Source organism: Sordaria macrospora, chromosome 7 (genome assembly GCF_033870435.1).
Source record: "Sordaria macrospora chromosome 7, complete sequence".
NCBI classification, from domain to species: domain Eukaryota; kingdom Fungi; phylum Ascomycota; class Sordariomycetes; order Sordariales; family Sordariaceae; genus Sordaria; species Sordaria macrospora.
Window position 1 is genome coordinate 2,599,446 of NC_089377.1, and position 18,104 is coordinate 2,617,549.

The window sequence follows — 18,104 nt, forward strand, 5'->3', positions numbered from 1 at the left end:
CTATCTCCTACTCAACACTCCGCGGTAATTTTATTTGCTATTGTCTGAACGAACCCTTGTGTGTTGTGGCAAGTGTATTATCGACCATTAAAAAACGCCGTACCCCATGCTTCTAGATTGACATTAAGAGAAACCCATATCCATCACATACATAGCATTATTTGCAGTTCAGCCAAATATCCGACCTCTCCTCTCTCAGCTTTTCCTTATAATTAAAAGGCTTCCGAGAGGTTCTCGAACGACGGAATCTTGGATACATCGCAGTTGAATTCCCTCTCGTACGCCTTCTTGGGCAAGACACCAGCGTCCAAGCCCTTTTTGTAGCTCCATTGATACCTGTTATAACCTTGGTCAGTAAAAGCAATTTCGACAATCAGGTCATATGTATGGTATGGGCCTACTACTAGTAGACCAGACCAGACCAGACGAAAGGAAAGAAAAATAATAACAAGACTTACGCATCCTCGGTATCCCAAACCCAGTAAAACCACCCCCACCCTTTTTCAAAGCTGTACATCTGCGCCTCCGCAAACATCTTCAAAAAGGTCTTGTAATCATCACTCCACTGATCCGGCGGCGCGTTCGCAGCAATACAATCGCACCGTCGATCCTTGTAAGGACATCGTGGCGTGAGCACATCACTGCCGGGGCTCCCCGTCACCAGCGTCCCCGTCCACCGGTTTCCCCAGCCGACATTCGTCAGGTGTTTCGCACAATCCGTGTCAGCCTGCGACCACTCAGCCACCAGCGTCGGACCGTAGCCGCGCGACCTGTCCATTGATAGTTCCGTCTGCTCCGTCCACCCTTCGCACGCGAACTTGATCTTGTCGTAGTGCTTGTACACGATCTGGTTGGTGTTGAAGATGACGTACTGATGTACGTCCAGCGCCGCGCCGTCGCCCAGGTCCTGTAGTTCCCCCTGCCAGTTATCCAGCCCGCGAAACCCGTCGCCGAAGACGACGATGGCGTCCTTGACACCGTTCTTGCGCACCATCGCGTAAGCGTCTTCGATCCATTGCAGCACAGCGTCGACGGATAGGTACGTCATCTTCGGCTCGTTGGCTAGCCCGTAGTGGGAGATGATGTTCTTGTACCGGTCTTGCGCGAAGAACTTGGAGAGGCGGTCGTGGATTTCGAGAGAACGTTTGGCGTTTAGGTCGCCGTCCGTGCCGTTCAGCCAGCCGATGTACCCTTGACGGCCGGAGTGGTTCCATCCGTTTTGAGAACCGGGGAGGCCGTGTAGATCTAGGTTAACGCGCAGCCCGTACCTGCGACACCACTCGATGGCGCGCAGGAGGTAGCGCCATGAGGTGCGGAAGACGTACGGGTCGCCGTCGTAGGTTTGGACGGCCCAGTAGGAAAAAGGGATGCGGACGTGGTCGAGGCCGGCGTCGGCGATCTCTTTGAAGGTTTGTTCCGTTACGAAGGTGGCGTAGTGTTTCTCGAACACAGACTCGCACCGGGAGCCGAGGTGCTTACAGAGTGTGTATTCGTCGACGACGCCCACTCGTAAGTCGTAGGCGAAGAGGGAGGGGGTGATAAAGGGCTCGAGACTGAGCCAGCCGCCGACGTTGACGCCGCGGGCCGGTAGCTTGGAGTAGTCACCCCATGGCTTGTTGAGAGCTGGGACACGGTCGTTGGCAGCTTTGGAATCGTCCCATTTGGAGAAGAGGCCCATGACGGGTAGGTCGCCGACCATCTGGGCGGTGTAGGTGAGATTGAAGTCGGTCGTGTCGGCCCATTTGAAAGGGTTTAGCCAGGTTGGGGCGTCGGCGGGGATGTCGTCGGGTGAGATGTCGTCCAAGCCTTGGGAAGGAGTGTCATCACTGTCCTTGTCACCGTCGTCGCCTGACTTCTTTTGGCTGACGGTAACGGCGATAATGATAATGATGATGACGATAACCACACCGATGCCAACCGCAATCCATAGCTTCTTCCGTTTCCTTTTGGGTGGGGACGACCCTATTTCATCCGACATCTTGTCCACGGAGTCATAACCACTACTGGAAGACATACTTGGCCCGCCATGTCCGCCACGGAGATTTTGGAATCTTGCCATAAAGCCGCCTTTCTCTAGCATGCCACCACTCACATTCCGTGCCCTTATTCCTTGTTCGAGCATAGGGCCGCTAGCCACCCTAAGCCGACTTGTATCCTCCCTTCTTCTGTTATCTGGACGTAACCGCTCATAGCTTTTAGGTTTGTCAGGTCTAGCATCCACCACCCGGTAGCCCTTGTCGTCACTGTCTGTCCTCCTATGCGGGGTAAGGCGTTGATACTCGTCGTCGCTCTCCATGGCCGATGCCCTTTTCCTCGCCCTTTCGTCCCTTTTCCTTGCCGTAAGATACTGGTACTCATCGTCGCTATCGGGTGGTACCATTCTCGGCTTGGATGGTCGTGGTCTGTCGTCCCTGGCGGCATCTCTGGAATCTCTCGGCCTCCTCGAAGTCGAGTATCGGTACTCGTCCTCGCTTTCCACCGCAGCCACTCTTGGTGGTTTGACCCTTGCTCTCTCTCTGTCCCTCTCGCGATCCCTTTCCCGCTCCCTTTCCCGTTCCCTTTCGCGTTCCCTTTCGCGATCTCTTTCCCGCACTCGCTCCCGCTCTCTTTCACGCTCCTTTTCCTGTTGCTCCCGCTCCCGCTCCTTCTCGCGCTGCATCCTTGACTGTCTCCTGGCCTCACGCATGCGCTCCCTCTCCTTTTCCTGCTCCCGTTCCCATGCTATATCCCTCTCGCTCTGGGCATCGAGGCCCCGCTCGAGAGCCTTTTTGACCTCTTTCTTTGGGCTGGCTTTCCGTTTTGCATTCTGCTTGTTGAGCTGGGCCAGAGCTGCTGCTGAAAGCGTTGCCGAACTGCGATTTGACGATTCTCCTCTGGTTTCGCCTCCTCTGGTGATTGGCGGTACGCTGGTGCCAGACTCGGGTCTCCTGCTTCTGCGCCTTGGATCGCGACCAGCGCGGTCATCATCACTATCCCTGACCGCTGAAGAGTTGCGGCTGCGTCTCTGCGCCGACTGTCTCCTGGGTCGGTAGTCCCGTTCTGGGGAGGAATCCCTTGGGGGTGGCATTATTGTTGCGCGACAGCCACCTCCTTAAACCGACTGCTGCTGTATGCTAAGAAGAGTGAAAGAGTCATGATATGGAAGAGAAAGAAGAGGCAACCCAGATCTGGGATTCAGGAGGTGAAATTGTTAGTCCCTGGATTGGAGCCCCCGAGCCGCTGCTTGCTGAGTGGAGTGGTGACGACGACCCCTGCCACGCTATTTTCTGACCTGTTCCCTGCCAACTCTGCTGCGCCAGCAGGTGTGTCCCGAGCTGAGGTGTTCTGGCTGCCGTGTGCTGATCCAGGGCTTCAGTTCAGGCTTCCAGCACTTGTTCCTTCTGAGGCGTTTTACAAGTCGCATTGCACCCAGCCTTGGTTTCCAGCTTGGTCTGACTTGGCTCAGGTGTTGGAGAGAGCTGCCCTGGACGATAGTTGGCTGGCCAACCTCATCCACTGTTTAAGTTGCCAACCTCTCGATCACAATCTAGTCACAAATCAGGATTCAAGCGCCGACGGGAAGACTGAAATACGAAAGCCAAGGGGGCTTGGAAGCAGTCTTAGGTAAGCCAGGCACGACGATGCTCTTATTTAACATCAGAAAGGCCGCATCATGTCAACTGATATGCGGCTTGTCTTCCATCTTTGTCACTTGGGATGAACCAGTTCCTCTCATACTGTTTGTTTATCTCCGCTAGGACATCGCGGCGCTTGTCCCCATTCCCGTGGGCATGGCGGATACCGAAGCGTGGACAGGGCAGGAGCATCCACTAAACGGAACCAACGCACGGACTGCTAAACTTTGAAGACTCCAAAAGGCGGGGAAGATGGATGCCGAGATGGGTCCTGTCTTCCCCTTGTGCTCCAGCGGGCAGCACCGCTAAAAAGAAGGCATGGGGCCCCACGCTGCACTTCATTTGTTGACAAGAGCGATCTCCAAGACACACGACTCCAACAAAGCCGTCGCAAGCCGACCGGCCGTCATTCAGTTTTGATACAATGCCGGTCTTTTGGGAATTGTGTCCCGTCGATAGGAGAATTTTGCCGTCTCCTCCTCTTCCCTTCCAAATATTGTGGTGTTTGTTGACTTGATTGTCGTCTCATCTTTTGGTTCCAAGCCCATCTTTCATCCTGTTTGTTGCAATTCACAATGAGAGGCTCAACTATCCGACCAAAGGCGCAATGTCTTCGTTCCCTTTCCAAGGGCTTGGTTCAACGTCCTTCAGCCGGTCTTCGATCTGTTCCCGTTGCCGCTACTTTGGCGTCCTCTCTCCAGTCGCAACGAGCGTACTCGACACATCCTCCTCATGCGAAGCTGAATCTCCCTACCGACTATTCGACAACCCCACTGCTTGCGCAAACATCACAGGTGGCGCTCAACAACCCTGAGTTGTCAACCGAAATCCGCAATGGCCCAACGAAGCGTATGAACATGTTCCAGGCTGTCAATGATGCTCTAGCCACCGCCCTGGCCCAAGACGAGTCGGTCTTGATATTCGGCGAAGACGTCGCCTTTGGTGGTGTCTTCCGCTGCACGGGAAAGCTTGCCGAGACATATGGTGCCGACCGTGTTTTCAACACTCCTTTGTGCGAGCAAGGTATCATGGGATTTGCCATTGGCGTTGCTGCCGAGGGAATGCGCCCTGTTGCCGAAATTCAGTTTGCCGACTACGTATACCCAGCTTTTGATCAGCTGGTGAACGAGGCCGCCAAGTTTAGATACAGGGATGGTTCTTGCGGACGGAGTGCCGGGGGTTTGACGGTGCGCATGCCCTGTGGAGGTGTTGGTCATGGTGGTCTGTACCACACACAGTCGCCAGAGAGCTTGTTCACACATATCCCAGGCTTGCGTGTGATCATGCCCAGATCACCCATCCAGGCCAAGGGCTTGCTGTTGTCCGCTATTCGCAGCAACGACCCATGTATCTTCATGGAACCCAAGATCCTCTACCGTGCTGCCGTTGAGCAGGTGCCCACCGGGTCTTATGAGCTACCATTATCCAAGGCTGAAGTGCTGAAGGAAGGAAAGGATGTGACCATTGTCTCGTATGGTCAACCCTTATACAAGTGCATGGACGCACTGCAGAAGGCCGAGAAGGACTTTGGTGTCTCGGTGGAACTGATCGACCTCCGGACCGTCTATCCATGGGATAAGGAGACCGTGTTCAAGAGTGTCAGGAAGACCGGGCGCTGTATCGTGGTTCATGAATCCATGGTCAATGCCGGTATTGGTGCCGAGGTGGCCGCTGCCATCCAAGAGGACTCGGAAACGTTTGTTAGACTCGAAGCTCCCGTGGCTCGAGTTGCCGGATGGAGCATTCACACGCCTCTCATGTTCGAGGCCCTGAACATTCCTGATGTTGCTAGTGAGTAAACCCTGCCCGTTGCGTGTCTGGTGAAGTGACGAGAAGCTGACATTTCATTAGGGATATATGCCAACATCAAGAAGGTGTTGAACTTTTGATGATGAGCCGGAAGAGAAAAACGGAAGAAGGGAAGATGGGGAACTCATAGCGGGGCGTTTATCTAAGACAATGTCGGTTCTGGCGTTGCGGATGCAGTCTTGTAAATACCGTTGAATACTTGATCTTGTAACGATGCCTGTTGAAAGGCAACTCAACCAACTGCCATCAAGCTGCCCCAAACTCTATACTATACGCCACTGCATTAGGATTCACCGATCGTATGAATCTGTAGCTCGATTGTTGATATTGTGGATGGGTAATTCCTTTGCAGACGTCACAAAAGGTGAGCAGCAAGCTGAATTCAAGATCTTAACAACAGGCAGTTCGCCAGCTGGAAAACCCCTTGACAGCTGTCAGCCTCACAACCACAGCGTTCGTCAGATATCCACACCCCACTTCAGGCGGCCCCGCAGTGGTTTGGTGCCATCCCATGCTCCCGTCCAACTGACGGCGGCGGACATGCCCAAGGCGCAGCTCCATCATCTCTAGCAGCGTGGTACCGTTGATCGATACCGGCTACACCAACTAATCTACAACGAATCTATCGAACACCAAGTAAACAACTCAAAGAACCCTTTTAATCTTGCCTATTTCCTTTTAATTACCATTCGAACGCGAAACCATGTCATCGCACAAGGAGATTGTGTCCTCGTTCGTTGAGGGAGCTCCCCCTGGCGAGGTGCGCATCCTACACCGACATCACGAGGCTGAAGAGTGTATGCTAACATGTTGACGTACAGCTCGCCGATGTTGTTGCAGGCACGAAACCTCTCTCCGAATTTGCCCCGCCACCCTACTTTCTAACGATTCGAGCTTCCAGACATCAAGGCCCTCACTAGCTCGACCCCTAACCTGCTGAACGAGCTCGGCCCGGCGTTCCAGAAGTACAACGAGGAACAGTTTGCGACGGTGAAGCTTCCCGGCGGTAGCCAACCCGTTATCATCAGCTCCCACAGCTCCCTGGAAGACGGCCGCTACTACGATGTTGAGAGCTCCTCGAGCTTCGCCTACGACCACATTACTCAGGTTAGCCCGCCCACGGAGCAGCCAATGGAAGACGGAAACACATGGAGCAAGTCAATAACACCAAGCGCCTACAGAAAGCCAGCGATGTCCAGAGCCACGTTCTAGAAGGCGAGCAGGCCGATTTGGTGTAAGGATAACAAGGGCCTATGGGACAGCGAGAATTGGAGCGCAGGGCTGATGTCAGTTGCAGGAAATCCACGATTAAGGGGCTTTCGGCCTACGTCAAGGAGCACTTCCCGAATGCCGCCTATGGCGCCTACCCGATAGCGAACGACTCCAAGGTCGCGGTCATCATTGTCGCGAACAAGTACAGCCCGAACAACTTCTGGTATGTTGCTCTGGGAACGGAGCTATCCCCTTATCGCATTACCCGCCTTTTCCCGCTAACACGAGGTAAACAGGAACGGACGTTGGCGCTCGCTATACATCTACGACCCTTCCAACAGCTCCATTGAGGGCTCAATCAAGGTAGACGTGCACTACTACGAGGACGGAAACGTGCGCCTGTTGACCAACAAGATGGTCAATGTGAACATGTCGTCGGGCACCGGCAGTGGCATTGCCAAGGAGATCTCGGTGAACGAGAAGAAGTACCAGGAGGAGTTGAACAAGAGCTTCACCAGCCTCAGCGAGGGCGCTTTCAAGGGCTTGAGGAGACAGCTGCCGGTGACAAGACAGAAGATCGAGTGGGACAAGGTTGCCAGCTATCGCCTGGGACAGGATATCGGTGGTGGAAGCTCTAGGCGGTAATGGGTGTTGCGGAAGCATAGAGTGATATAAGTCTAGTACGAAGGGTGGGAGAGCGAGCACTGCTGGCAGTGACCAATACCAATTCAAGTCAATACAGAAGAGCCAAAGAAGGAAAAGCACAGCTCAACTTGTGGTGTGCTGTGTCAGCGGCTGTTCAGGACTCGGGATCGGGATGTATCCGTGATCGCTGCCCGATGTTACAGCTGTGGGGAATTGGTTGAATGGGTCCCGCAACAATGGCTCTAAGAACGGGAACTTGTCTCGGCGTTTTCCCCTCACCCAGCACTAGATAACGTAGAAGAGGACGGAAATCTCGAGTGCTGCTTGTCCCGGCACGGCCTGACACATATAAATAACTTCTACGGGAGCCGGAGAATCAAACGTCGGAAAAAGGTGGCCGGTGTTCGCGACGCAAGAGGGCAATGGAGCCGAGTCGCATACCCGTTGGGTGCCGTGGGATGTTCCCGGTCGGGATCGACCCCTTGAGGTCCCCATTTCAATCCCGCCGTTCGGGCGGTGGCCGTGGGTTCCTCCACAATTCCGACTCGGAGGAGTCTTGTTGAGTGCAAGTCTGTGTTTGTTCCAATCACATGCGGTTGCATAATTTTGCTTGTTTCTGATTGGATTCGTGTGGCCCCTGTCCTGCTTGTGCTTCTCGGTACCCATTGGTACCGCTAGTGGTCTAGCTTCCTCAGAAGGCTGTGTTGGCCTGTGTGCCGTTTCGATTTCGGCTTGTCAAAGCTATCTCGCAGTACCCAGTTGCTAGTGCCCCCAGGTCCCCTCCAGTCGATCCAGTCAGTTCCCCGTGAAACCATTTTTTATCTTGACTTTTCCCTCTCCCCCCTTTCTCTCCTTCTCGCATCTCGTCGCCGGCGTTAACTTTTCCCCCACGATCATTGCTTTCAGCGTCATCTCGGTCCTCCCATTCATCCGATTTCCAGGGTAAGTCAGGAAGCGCGCAATGGCTCGGGTTTGGGCCTGGTCTTGTCCCCTTGTCCATCGGTTATCAGGGCGGCCGTGCTGACTTGCTATCAACCACCTGTCCAGAAAAAATCCCACAACACCGTCAAGATGGCCGCCGAGTTCACCTACCAGGATGTTGCCGAGCACAACACCAAGAAGGATCTCTACGTCGTGATCCACGATAAGGTGTACGACATCACCAAGTTCGTCGACGAGCACCCGTAAGTTTGTCCCCGTTCTCTTGCGCCTGTGCCGCGCTCCTTGCACGTTCCCACACGTTCCATCCGTCGCGTCCTCTGGTCCCCGACTTCCCGCACTTCCCCGCATTGGACACTCGGCATCTGCAAAGAGGAAACATGTGCTGACCCGGTTTTGTTGCGTGATAACAGCGGTGGTGAGGAGGTTCTCCTTGACGTCGGTGGCCAGGACTCGACCGAGGCTTTCGAGGATGTCGGTCACTCTGATGAGGCCCGCGAGGCCCTCGAGCCCCTTCTTGTCGGCACCCTGAAGCGCCAGGTAAGAACGCTTCCCCGTTCCCAGATACTATACATACTTGGCTTCGCTTCGGATCCCATTCGCATGTGATGACTAAACAGTTTCAACTGACCTTTTGCCCTTTTCAACAAACAGGCCGGTGACCCCAAGCCCAAGGCTCCCCTTCCCGGCTCTCTCGCTCCCGCTGCTCAGACTGGCACTGCCACCGGTCTCGGCGTCGGCCTCTACGCCATCGTTGTCCTCGGTGGTGCCGCTGCCTTCTTTGCCTACCAGTACCTCCAGGCCCAGCAGGCCGCCGCTGCTCCCAGCGCTTAAACGCACCCAATCGCAAACCTTCCGGTTGCTTACTAACCTATCGGCTGTCGACCCGCGCCGTGAGAGGCACGGAAGATCCGAAGAAACGAGAAACTCCGTTGCAAATATTCGGGGAGAGGATGGGGAAAGCCCGCCCAAACACATACGGTCAACAAGAATCTACGGGTAGCATTTAAACGACGTTTAATGATCGAAAGTCTACACCCCCATCGACGACGATCCTTGCGCGTCTATCCCTCAAAGTGAAGCCAAGGTATCATCGAGGGCCTTTCTTTACCGGCGGGTTATTCTTTCCCCACTTACCAACCATTTTCGACGGACAGAAATGCCATGAGACGGAGATGAGTTTTGAGCGAGCCTGAACGCTTCCTTCGTTGAGAAGAACAGATCATTTTACCCTTTAACTAGGTGTTAGGATATATGGGAACAGAGAAGGATCATCACGGGAATAAACATACATTAGTCGTTACTTCTCACTTGAAATACAGAAAGTATTTGAACATAAATACAGAGCTACCTCATCGTGGATCTGGTCTGCCATTTCGACAATGTTGAATGGCCTTTGTTAGCCTACGGGTCGTTTATTGCAACCTAGCATTACCCCGGAGCTTTCTCAGTGAATGGAAATTGTCATCGCTTACGAGGGGGATACTTCCTTTCCAATCTTCAAACGAGACGTCACGGCTGTAATAGTGACACTGGTAACTGATTGTACCTGTTATTTCAACTGAACGGTATAGATATCGACTCTTGACTTGACTTGAATTCAGTATTTGTCACTTGTCAGTTCTAGGGGTACGTACGTGCAGATGCCAGTCCGTAGAGGTAGGTAGATGGTGAGCCGCGAGAGACGTCACGGTGGCGAGTGTGGTTTTTTCTTCACATGCAAAGGTACAAATTTCGTCTTTCGTCCCATCCTAGTGGGACTTGTTTCAACCTTCCATACTCACAGAAACGGTTCAGGCCTTCTCTTTACCACAACAAGCCCATTCTTCTTCAAAATGAAATTTCAACGCTGCCAGGTGGTCAATCGAAACTCAAGCCACAAAGCGAATTGGGAGGTCGCATCCCCTTGTGACGGGAGGATCACTTGCAAGGCTGAAGCGGCACCACTGCAGTTGCACCCAGCCCTGAAAATTAGGTACCCCGTACCCCATCGCGAATCACGGCTTAGCGGCGTCTGGAACCCCAACCCCAGCTCACAGGTTCCAGCGCATGGGCAATCAATGATCCATTCATCCTGCGCCCCGACCAGGCTTCGAACAAGAAATCCATTCCTCATTCCTTTCAACAACGAAGACCCGTCCACCCGACCTCTCACCGTCGCAAACCACCGACAAAGCATCTCGGAAAACGATCCTTGACGTCCCGACGACACACGTACCCGTACTCCTTCCGAATCCCGACCTGAAACTTTATTGTCACCTGTCACCAAGGCCGACCGACATTCGAAATCGCCCACGATGTCGAGCTCACTCGAGCGTCAGCAGGCGTCTTTCATGAGCAGCATGTCCGCCGCTTCCTCGAAGCTGGCGGGCACCAAGCGCGCTCTCGCCCCGCCATCGCCGTCGCCCTCAGTCGGCTCCGTCGCCTCAGCCATCGCCGCCGGCAACGGCACCCCTCGCAAGGCGGCGGCAGACCGCGTCGACACGCCCGCCCACAACATCGTCTACTCGCAGCCTGCTGCCACTGGCACCGGTCTCAACATCATCACGCAGGTGACGTACGCGATCGCCTGGCTCCGCGGCAAGGATGAGCCGCGCACGTACCTGGAGATCCTGGGCCACCTTTCGGGCCTGCACTGGAGTCCATCGTACCAGGAGGAGTTCGTCGAGGCGATGCGCCGCACGCGCGAGATCCAGTGGATTCCCGACCCGAACCTCTCCGAGCAGACGTGGCAGAGCGGGACATACCTGCACCGGCCCAAAGTCCCGGGCGTTCGCAACAAGACGCAGCTACTGGCCTACCTGCAGAAGAAGACGGACGCGAGTTGCGTGGGTGTCAAGGAGTTGAAAGACGGCTGGCCCGATTGCGAGAAGGCCATCAACGAGCTCGAGGCTGAGCACAAGATCTTGGTGATCCGTATCAAGAAGGAAGGGTTGCCACGCTATGTCTGGTTGGATGATCCCAGCTTGTTCCACGAGGTCGATCCGGAGCTGAAGGTCATGTGGCAAAAGGTTGAGGTGCCGGGAACCGATACGATCGTTCAGCGACTCAAGGCCGCGTCACAGAAGCCGGCGAGCGAGGACCCAAGGGATAAGATGACAGCTGCGCCCAAGGCGGAGAAGAAGAAGAGGGCGCAGAGGAGGACGGGCAAGGCGACGAATACCCACATGGAGCATTTGCTCAAGGATTACAGCCATATGAAGCGGTAAAGCTGGCTCGTATCATGTGAGTCCCCTGGTTCTTTTGCACTGGTTAGGGAAGACGAACCAGACGGTTAATGGCAGGTGAAAATTTGCGGGGTCAGACGTAGTCATTACGATTGGAAAGTCAAGGGAGCCAGTTGCCTCGCGAAAACGAAAAGAGGCGATCCTTCATTATCATTTCGGAGTCATACAAGAGAACGTTGTCTTTTTTGTGGCTTATATCAACAGAACAACTACACGAACAAAGCATTTGGGAATGGCGTTTGAGAAGGTATCTCGCGGGGCAAGGGGGCTTTTTTTTTTTTTTTCATGAACGCAATCAGAGAGGAGATACAGTAGAAGGTAAACTCTTACAAAGGAGATCTTTAAAGAGTGGTGGTATCAGAGTGGTCTAATTAGCGGGTTCATTTGATCGTCTTTTCGGTTTTTCGTTCACGGACTCGAAAGCGGCTTCAAGAGGGGGGGTACGTGAGAGACATGGGCAACAAAGTTCAGGCGTTTCATCGACGCCTTTCGGTCTTACTTTGAGAGACTCGCAACATGGATTTAGGGAAGAACATCAGCTTAACATTATAAATACACACATTCATCACACCATCGGGCACCCACAACCCAACTGTGTCTTCCTGTTCCTAAGGCCATGATATCTCAATCCGGCATTGTCATCATTTGAGCAGCCTCACAATGACGATCACCCACTTGACGCCATGGCCTTAATCAGCTCGAGACGGTTCCTGTACCCGCGCCCTCCTAAACCCACAGGTTCCGAACGCTTCCATGCAGTCAGCTTTGATGCGCCCAAGGGACTAGTCTTGAAAAAGGTCAAAACGTAGAACCGCAATTACGACTCCCGCTTGAACATAAAACGTCCATCTGATCAGCGGCCTGGTCACCTCCACCCATAGGCGACTCCCACCCTCAACATCTGTCATTACTCTCATTCCATGTAGTCCCTCAAAGCTCGGCACTGAAAGAGAGCTTCGTGGCCCATCCATCAGGTTCCTCCTTTCCCGTAAATCTCGTATGGTGACCTTACTCCTTCCACTCATCCCTCCCCAACTTGACAATCTCATCCTGCTCCAACACCCACCACTTTGCGGGCGCCTTACCCTCCTCCGCCATCCTCACCGCCTTCACCGCCGCCCGCGCAATCACGTCCGCCTCCTGCGCCCAGCTGTCCTGGAGCCAGCTCTGGCTGACCCACTTGCCCAGCCCTCTCACCGCGCTAACAAGCAATCCCTGGCCGGGGAAATGTGCCTTGTCTCTCTCTCCCAAGATCAGGCCCGGACGGAGGATGATCCCGTGCTCGAACTCGAGACTCTGGATCGTGTCCTCCACCCCGCGCTTCATCTGTGAGTAGGGGACCTTGCTGCTCAGCAGCGAGCGCGTTCCAGCCGAGGAAACAAAGACGAAGTTCTTGACGCCCGCTTGCTTGGCGGCCTTGGCCAGGTCGACGTTGAGGTCGTGGTCGATCTTCCACTGGTTGGCGATGCCGCCGGCTGCGCCGCGGGTGGTGCCCAGGGAGGAGATGACGGTCGTGGGTAGAGGGACCAGTGATGAGAGCAAGGTTGGCCAGGTTGAGGTGTCGGCGTTGACGGTTGGAGACAAACGGGTGGAGTTGGTTGGGTTCGAGGGGGCGCGGCGCGAGATGGTTTGGATTTGGGAGGCAGTCGAGGGTGAGGTGAGGAAGGTTGAGAGGATGTGAGAGCCGACGAGGCCCGTGGAGCCGATTAGGGCGATGGAGGAGGTTGAGGAGGTCGACATGGTGATGTTATTCGTTGATGGTAGCTAGGTTTTTGAGATGGTACTTGAAACTTGGTGCTTGTTGGTGGTTGGTGATGAGAGAATATGCGAAGAGCTGTTGCAAGGAAGTGAAAAGGAAGCTCATGAAGATGATGAAATTCCAGTGGGGTGGTTTATCAATGAAAGCCACGCGAGCACAGAGGAATGAAACCGTTTTGGTAAGGAAATGTGGGGAAGCTTTCATTCAGGTAACGGCGCTAGGATAGACTGCCATATGATGATGGATTACCTTCGTTGCCTATGGTAGAATGCCCCCGAGTCGGCGAAGATTTTTGTAAGCCTAATTCTGACTGGGTTGAAGTTAGGAAGCTAAGCGGTTACATAAAATCGTAATAATTAATGATGGTGGCTGCGATGAACGCGGTGTATATTTCATGTGTAAATTATCTGGTATTGCTCCGCACAATAGACTGACAAACGGAGAAGCAATTCAGAAACGGCGATTGCAAGGGTTTGACTTGGAGAATCATGTGCGGAGCTTTGATGGAGCCGAGCTCTAAATCACAGAGAACCCTGATGGACAATCAACGGCCTCAACTAATCGAGCCTCAACAAGCTTCCGGTAGCTTACTTCGACTGATTTATACATGACCATTGTCACTTGCATTTATTTCTCTTGGTCGACAAGAAGGTATCATGATGCAATTGAACCGATTTCCGTCAACAATATGGCCACTGGAGAAAACAAAAACACTGAAGGCGTTCGGAGCTCAATGTTGGTGTCGTCATAGAAGCAAGGAACCCAAAGTCTAATCTGAACTGGACCCTAACCCTGGCGCTCTCCCCGGAAAACCGCATTGCCCCACTCATCCCCAATTTGGAGCTAAGAAATCGCAAAAGAACTTTCCTAAAGTCTCGACTGGAAAAAAGTCAACATTGCCCCTCCATCCGCCAAAATAAAATCAGCAATCGCCCAACTTCACGACCCTGTGCGCTCTCTACGTAGCACTTCTCGCAACACCACTACCATTGCACTGAAAACGCCAGCTCTTCAACCCAAAAAAACAATAACTAAAACAGCAATCATGGCTACCCCCACCCCAGGTGAGCTTTTGCGACAAGCAGATCAAGCAGCGAGAAAAAACACCGAAAGCAGTGACTAACAACCCGCCCAAAACAGCAACCTGCCAATCCGAATTCGAGCAAGGCGTTGCCATCGCCCTTCACCTCTGGCCCGCGCTCTCGCTCGCCGTGCAAAACAACTGGGGCGGTCCCGACTCGGCCGACAAGCGTGACTGGTTCGCCGGCGCCGTCGTCGACCTCTTTCCCGATCTGAACAAAGTCCTCGCTCCTCCCCAGTCCGAACGGCAACAGCAACAACAGCAACAAACGACACAAAAGTCCAAGTCCGACGACCATGAAGAAGCGACAGAAGAACCCGACCAGCTCGACATTGAGACCGTCCTCCTGCAAGTGATGCTGGACGAGTTCGAGGTCAACGTCGACGATGATTCGGCCTTTGAGGTGGCCGAGCAGATTTTGCGTGTGCGCCTGGGCTGCTTGAAGGGCAAGTTCGACGAGGTGGATGCGCTGCGTCGCAGGTTTGAGGGCAAGGGAGGCAAGAACGTGGTCTTCAAGAAGGCCGAGGACCAGGATAACGACACCGATTGGGACACCGATGACGACGAGGAGGCCGACAGTGATGAGGAGATGGGTGAGGCGCCTGCGTTGGTGCCTACGCAGCCTAAGGAGAAGGTGGAGCCTGAGGTGGATGAGGATGGATTCACCAAGGTTGTGGGCAAGAAGAGGAGGTAAAGTCGTTTGTCAACGTCAAGACTTGAAGGGTGAGAGGGGTGGTGGAAAGGGGTAGTTGTGATGGGAGGACGATCATATCCTTGGTTGGCCCCTTTTCGCTGGTCGAAGAAGAGGCTGGTCAGGGTGAAGAAGCAGATGAGGAGCAACGAGGGAAAGCCGGAGGAGCAAGCAACAGCGACTTGCTCTCCCAGGCTCTGCGCAATGGGATTTGCAAGAAAACAGAGTCGCTATATTGATGGTCACAGCAACATTCGGGCTCATCTCACATTACTTCGAAACCTTCAACCAAACCAACCAAGTTTAAACGCCGACTCAAGCCAATATTATCATCGCCCGTATACCATTACAGTCGTGTCCAGCACATGTACTCAACAACTCAATTCGCCCCTTTAACCTCATTCTCTGAACGTTTTACTCCCAGTCTTCTTCATCGCTGCTCTCATCGACCTTGCGACCCTCCTTGGGGCTGTTGGGCGCACGGCTGGGGACACCAGAAGCAGCGCCAACGACGTCATAGCTCGCTTCGCTGTCGGCCTGCGACTTCTCGTCATTGGACTTTCTGGGTTCCGAGGGCTTCAGACTGCCCTGAGCGGCGGCGGCGCTTGATGGTGGGTGGATGGTGGTGGAAGATTCGGTCGAGGAAGATCGCGCGGCCGGCTTCTTGGTGGAAGCTGGCGCAGCCTTGTCCTCTCTGGATGTCTCTTCCTCCGAAGAATCTTCCTCCTCTGAGGAATCCTCATCCCAACCCACTTCCTCTTCAGCAGAAGCAGCTGTATCAATGGTAACTTGTTAGCATAGCGTCCGTAGACAATGGAGAAGGACGAAAACCATCCCAAAATCCATCCAAATCCGTTCAATAAGGAATTGACTCTCTTACCCTTGAGCAAATCCCTCCTCCTCGCCTCAGCCGTCTCGATACCGTGCCTCAAGAAGTAGTACCTCTTCCAGAAACCCGCATACGGCACCTGGTCAGGCACCAGCTTTTCCATCGTCGCCCTAAGCTCGGGGTACTTGTCCAAATCCGCCGCGATTGCCTCCGTCTTCTTGTCAACATCAAACTCCTTGACCCAGGCGTCGTACTCCTGTCCGCTCGCAGGCTCCCTGCTGAAGCTCTCGGGAGTGGTGTGGATGACGTGCAGCTGCGCGTCGAACCGCGACGTGTGAATCACTCGCTTGCCCTGCGCGTCCTTGCTCTCGAAAAGCACGCCATTGCTATTCCTGCCCTCCTCGGTCCGCTTGGCGGCTTCCTCTTCGCTCGGCGGGGCGATCTTGATGGCGTCCTTGAGGAAGTCGCGCAGGTTGGAGCCGAAGCGGAGGAGTGCCTCGTCGGCGGCGTCTTCGGCCTTTTGGAGGTCCTTGAGACGTTTGGCGGCCTCACCACGGAGCCGGGCGAGGACCGAGTCGTCTTCCTGCTGCTGCTTCAGCGAAGCCTCAGCGGACAGGTCCTTGGCGGTTGTCGGGGTCGTTTGTTCGTCTTTGGAAGTGGTAGAGGAGGATGAGGAAGCCGCCGCCACTCCAGACGAGGCGGCGGCGGCGGCTGAGGCAGCGGCTTGAGTGGTGGCTATGGAGAGAGCGCGGGTGCGGCTGATGAGGGTGGTGCGCAGGTCGCTGAAACCACGCGTGGCATCTTGACTGACGGCTGAGAGTTCCTTTTCTGCTTCGCGGTAGACGGATTCACCCTATATGAGTTTGGAAAAGGGCAAGAGTTAGTTCTAGTTGGTCAAGTTCGGTGGTGTCGCGCTACTTGAGGAATGTCTTTGTTGGTGAGGTGAAAGGCGGTGACCACCTACCTGCTTCACAACATTGCCGAGGAAACCCCCGATCCTCGCACCCCAGGGACTGTTCGAAAACGCGCGATAGGCATCTTGAAACTCGGCGTTCAACGTCGGAGGTTGAGCTGGCGTCTTGTCCGATGACGAGGAGGCCTGGTTGTCATCGGCCAAGGTCTCCTCCTGGATGTGGTCATATGCGACATCCATAGCTACCTACTGTATGGATGTGGTCGACGACGTCTGCAATGAGCTTGGTGGTACTTGGGTACTGTTTCCAAAGGATTGGAGGAACGTGTGGATGGATAAGATTCTGCCAAGAACTATGATTTTACGATAACGCCGTTGGATGTGATCACGGTTGCAGTCGATGTGTTGATTGTTTGGCGCAACATTGGAGAGTGTCGATTCTCTGGTGGATGGGAGGCTGATCGATCCCTTGAATCCCCGCCGCATCTGTAGCGCTGCCGTCTTGCCCGTGTCATGGTGCCGCATCCACTGTGGGGAAATGCAAGCACTGCAGCGAGCAGCAACCGCCGCCGGGAGAGACATGCCCAGAAGCACGGGCCTTTCTACAACAGAAAGACCGGGACTCGATCGGCTTTAACCACATGTTAGTCGGTGATACTACCGTTCTTTGAGACTCACACTTGTGAAAGCCGAAGCTGACCACGAGACAAGCTTATCGTGTCTGTCCAACATGGCCTGATTTTGTGGACCCAGGCTCGCCAGGTCGTTGGGTGTCTTTGCCAAACACCGGGCGGATCGGCATCGCAAGCCGCTTGTAAACATGGGATATTTTGTAGCCACTCGGAGACAAGCCTGGCAGACGTCCCATCAGTCGTTGGAACTGCCGACAAGAAACAACATGGGATCTTCAATGGCATGATATCGACCATTTCGAGAGTCTCGGACACAAGGTGGAAAACCATGCTAAAATGCTAGTTGCGATGGTAGGAATCCGAACCGGTTGCGCCCATCTATCTACCTCCTTAACACAAATTCACATGGCTTTGTCGCCGTCGCTCGGTTGGACACCGTACCCGTGGTTTAGGTTTAGATTGATGCGGAGAGTGCATTGACAGTTGGCAGCGGCAACTCTGTTGCTGGAACCCGCTCACATTAAATTGGTCAACGCCATCCTGTTTATGTAGTGAGACACAATGGAGCAAAAGGAATCCCATCTAGGAAAAGATACCGACATACATATCGCGGAAACGGTCCGACTGATTTTCTGCATCCGAGATAACTGGCAGTTCTTTTGTTGGATGCATGGCTTGGGATGAGTGTCACCTGCACGTCAAGTGTACTGCCAGTTGCCAGAATCTGTCTGACAGGCACTGGCAGAGTGTCAG

At 54.1% G+C, this 18,104-nt stretch overlaps 8 protein-coding genes across 8 annotated transcripts; 5 read left to right on the forward strand and 3 right to left on the reverse strand.

The window, feature by feature from the left end:
- Window positions 1-212: 212 nt before the first annotated feature.
- On the reverse strand, window positions 213-3,067 carry SMAC4_06336 (uncharacterized protein; the record flags this gene model as incomplete). Its single annotated transcript, XM_024655819.1, has 2 exons — window positions 213-336; window positions 459-3,067. The coding sequence occupies 2 exons, from the start codon at window positions 3,065-3,067 to the stop codon at window positions 213-215; spliced, it is 2,733 nt and encodes a 910-aa protein (XP_024511645.1).
- Window positions 3,068-3,969: 902 nt separating this feature from the next.
- SMAC4_06335 (uncharacterized protein) lies at window positions 3,970-5,838 on the forward strand. Its single transcript, XM_003345886.2, has 2 exons — window positions 3,970-5,405; window positions 5,466-5,838. Exons 1-2 carry the CDS (start codon window positions 4,190-4,192, stop codon window positions 5,501-5,503), a joined length of 1,254 nt encoding a protein of 417 aa, XP_003345934.1. The 5' UTR covers window positions 3,970-4,189; the 3' UTR covers window positions 5,504-5,838.
- Window positions 5,839-5,885: 47 nt separating this feature from the next.
- Window positions 5,886-7,876, forward strand: SMAC4_06334 (uncharacterized protein). The gene is made up of 6 exons (XM_066090435.1): window positions 5,886-6,183; window positions 6,245-6,263; window positions 6,325-6,530; window positions 6,605-6,657; window positions 6,721-6,858; window positions 6,932-7,876. Exons 1-6 carry the CDS (start codon window positions 6,127-6,129, stop codon window positions 7,278-7,280), a joined length of 822 nt encoding a protein of 273 aa, XP_065947793.1. The 5' UTR covers window positions 5,886-6,126; the 3' UTR covers window positions 7,281-7,876.
- Window positions 7,877-8,057: 181 nt separating this feature from the next.
- SMAC4_06333 (uncharacterized protein) lies at window positions 8,058-9,546 on the forward strand. The gene is made up of 4 exons (XM_003345884.2): window positions 8,058-8,222; window positions 8,328-8,464; window positions 8,633-8,759; window positions 8,874-9,546. The coding sequence occupies exons 2-4, from the start codon at window positions 8,352-8,354 to the stop codon at window positions 9,051-9,053; spliced, it is 420 nt and encodes a 139-aa protein (XP_003345932.1). The 5' UTR covers window positions 8,058-8,222; window positions 8,328-8,351; the 3' UTR covers window positions 9,054-9,546.
- A 970-nt stretch (window positions 9,547-10,516) lies between these two features.
- Window positions 10,517-11,428, forward strand: SMAC4_06332 (uncharacterized protein; the record flags this gene model as incomplete). The annotated part of the gene is made up of 1 exon (XM_003345883.1): window positions 10,517-11,428. The coding sequence occupies one exon, from the start codon at window positions 10,517-10,519 to the stop codon at window positions 11,426-11,428; it is 912 nt and encodes a 303-aa protein (XP_003345931.1).
- Window positions 11,429-11,732: 304 nt separating this feature from the next.
- Window positions 11,733-13,393, reverse strand: SMAC4_06331 (uncharacterized protein). Its single transcript, XM_003345882.2, has one exon. The coding sequence runs from the start codon at window positions 13,184-13,186 to the stop codon at window positions 12,455-12,457; it is 732 nt and encodes a 243-aa protein (XP_003345930.1). The 5' UTR covers window positions 13,187-13,393; the 3' UTR covers window positions 11,733-12,454.
- An 857-nt stretch (window positions 13,394-14,250) lies between these two features.
- On the forward strand, window positions 14,251-14,980 carry SMAC4_06330 (uncharacterized protein; the record flags this gene model as incomplete). The annotated part of the gene is made up of 2 exons (XM_003345881.1): window positions 14,251-14,269; window positions 14,346-14,980. The coding sequence occupies 2 exons, from the start codon at window positions 14,251-14,253 to the stop codon at window positions 14,978-14,980; spliced, it is 654 nt and encodes a 217-aa protein (XP_003345929.1).
- Window positions 14,981-15,071: 91 nt separating this feature from the next.
- SMAC4_06329 (uncharacterized protein) lies at window positions 15,072-17,503 on the reverse strand. The gene is made up of 3 exons (XM_003345880.2): window positions 16,771-17,503; window positions 15,858-16,659; window positions 15,072-15,750 (listed from the first exon to the last, which is right to left on the reverse strand). The coding sequence occupies exons 1-3, from the start codon at window positions 16,957-16,959 to the stop codon at window positions 15,392-15,394; spliced, it is 1,350 nt and encodes a 449-aa protein (XP_003345928.1). The 5' UTR covers window positions 16,960-17,503; the 3' UTR covers window positions 15,072-15,391.
- Window positions 17,504-18,104: the final 601 nt, after the last annotated feature.

Coding starts and splice junctions, on each gene's coding strand:
- SMAC4_06335 (XM_003345886.2), top strand. CDS start 4,190: ATGAGAGGCTCAACTATCCGACCAAAGGCGCAATGTCTTCGTTCCCTT. Junction 5,406..5,465: donor GAACATTCCTGATGTTGCTA/GTGAGTAAACCC, acceptor ACATTTCATTAG/GGATATATGCCAACATCAAG.
- SMAC4_06334 (XM_066090435.1), top strand. CDS start 6,127: ATGTCATCGCACAAGGAGATTGTGTCCTCGTTCGTTGAGGGAGCTCCC. Junction 6,531..6,604: donor CCTACGACCACATTACTCAG/GTTAGCCCGCCC, acceptor AAGCGCCTACAG/AAAGCCAGCGATGTCCAGAG. Junction 6,658..6,720: donor GGCGAGCAGGCCGATTTGGT/GTAAGGATAACA, acceptor TGTCAGTTGCAG/GAAATCCACGATTAAGGGGC.
- SMAC4_06333 (XM_003345884.2), top strand. CDS start 8,352: ATGGCCGCCGAGTTCACCTACCAGGATGTTGCCGAGCACAACACCAAG. Junction 8,465..8,632: donor AAGTTCGTCGACGAGCACCC/GTAAGTTTGTCC, acceptor GCGTGATAACAG/CGGTGGTGAGGAGGTTCTCC. Junction 8,760..8,873: donor TCGGCACCCTGAAGCGCCAG/GTAAGAACGCTT, acceptor TTCAACAAACAG/GCCGGTGACCCCAAGCCCAA.
- SMAC4_06331 (XM_003345882.2), bottom strand. CDS start 13,186: ATGTCGACCTCCTCAACCTCCTCCATCGCCCTAATCGGCTCCACGGGC.
- SMAC4_06329 (XM_003345880.2), bottom strand. CDS start 16,959: ATGGATGTCGCATATGACCACATCCAGGAGGAGACCTTGGCCGATGAC. Junction 16,660..16,770: donor TCGGCAATGTTGTGAAGCAG/GTAGGTGGTCAC, acceptor AAACTCATATAG/GGTGAATCCGTCTACCGCGA. Junction 15,751..15,857: donor GAGGAGGGATTTGCTCAAGG/GTAAGAGAGTCA, acceptor CCATTGATACAG/CTGCTTCTGCTGAAGAGGAA.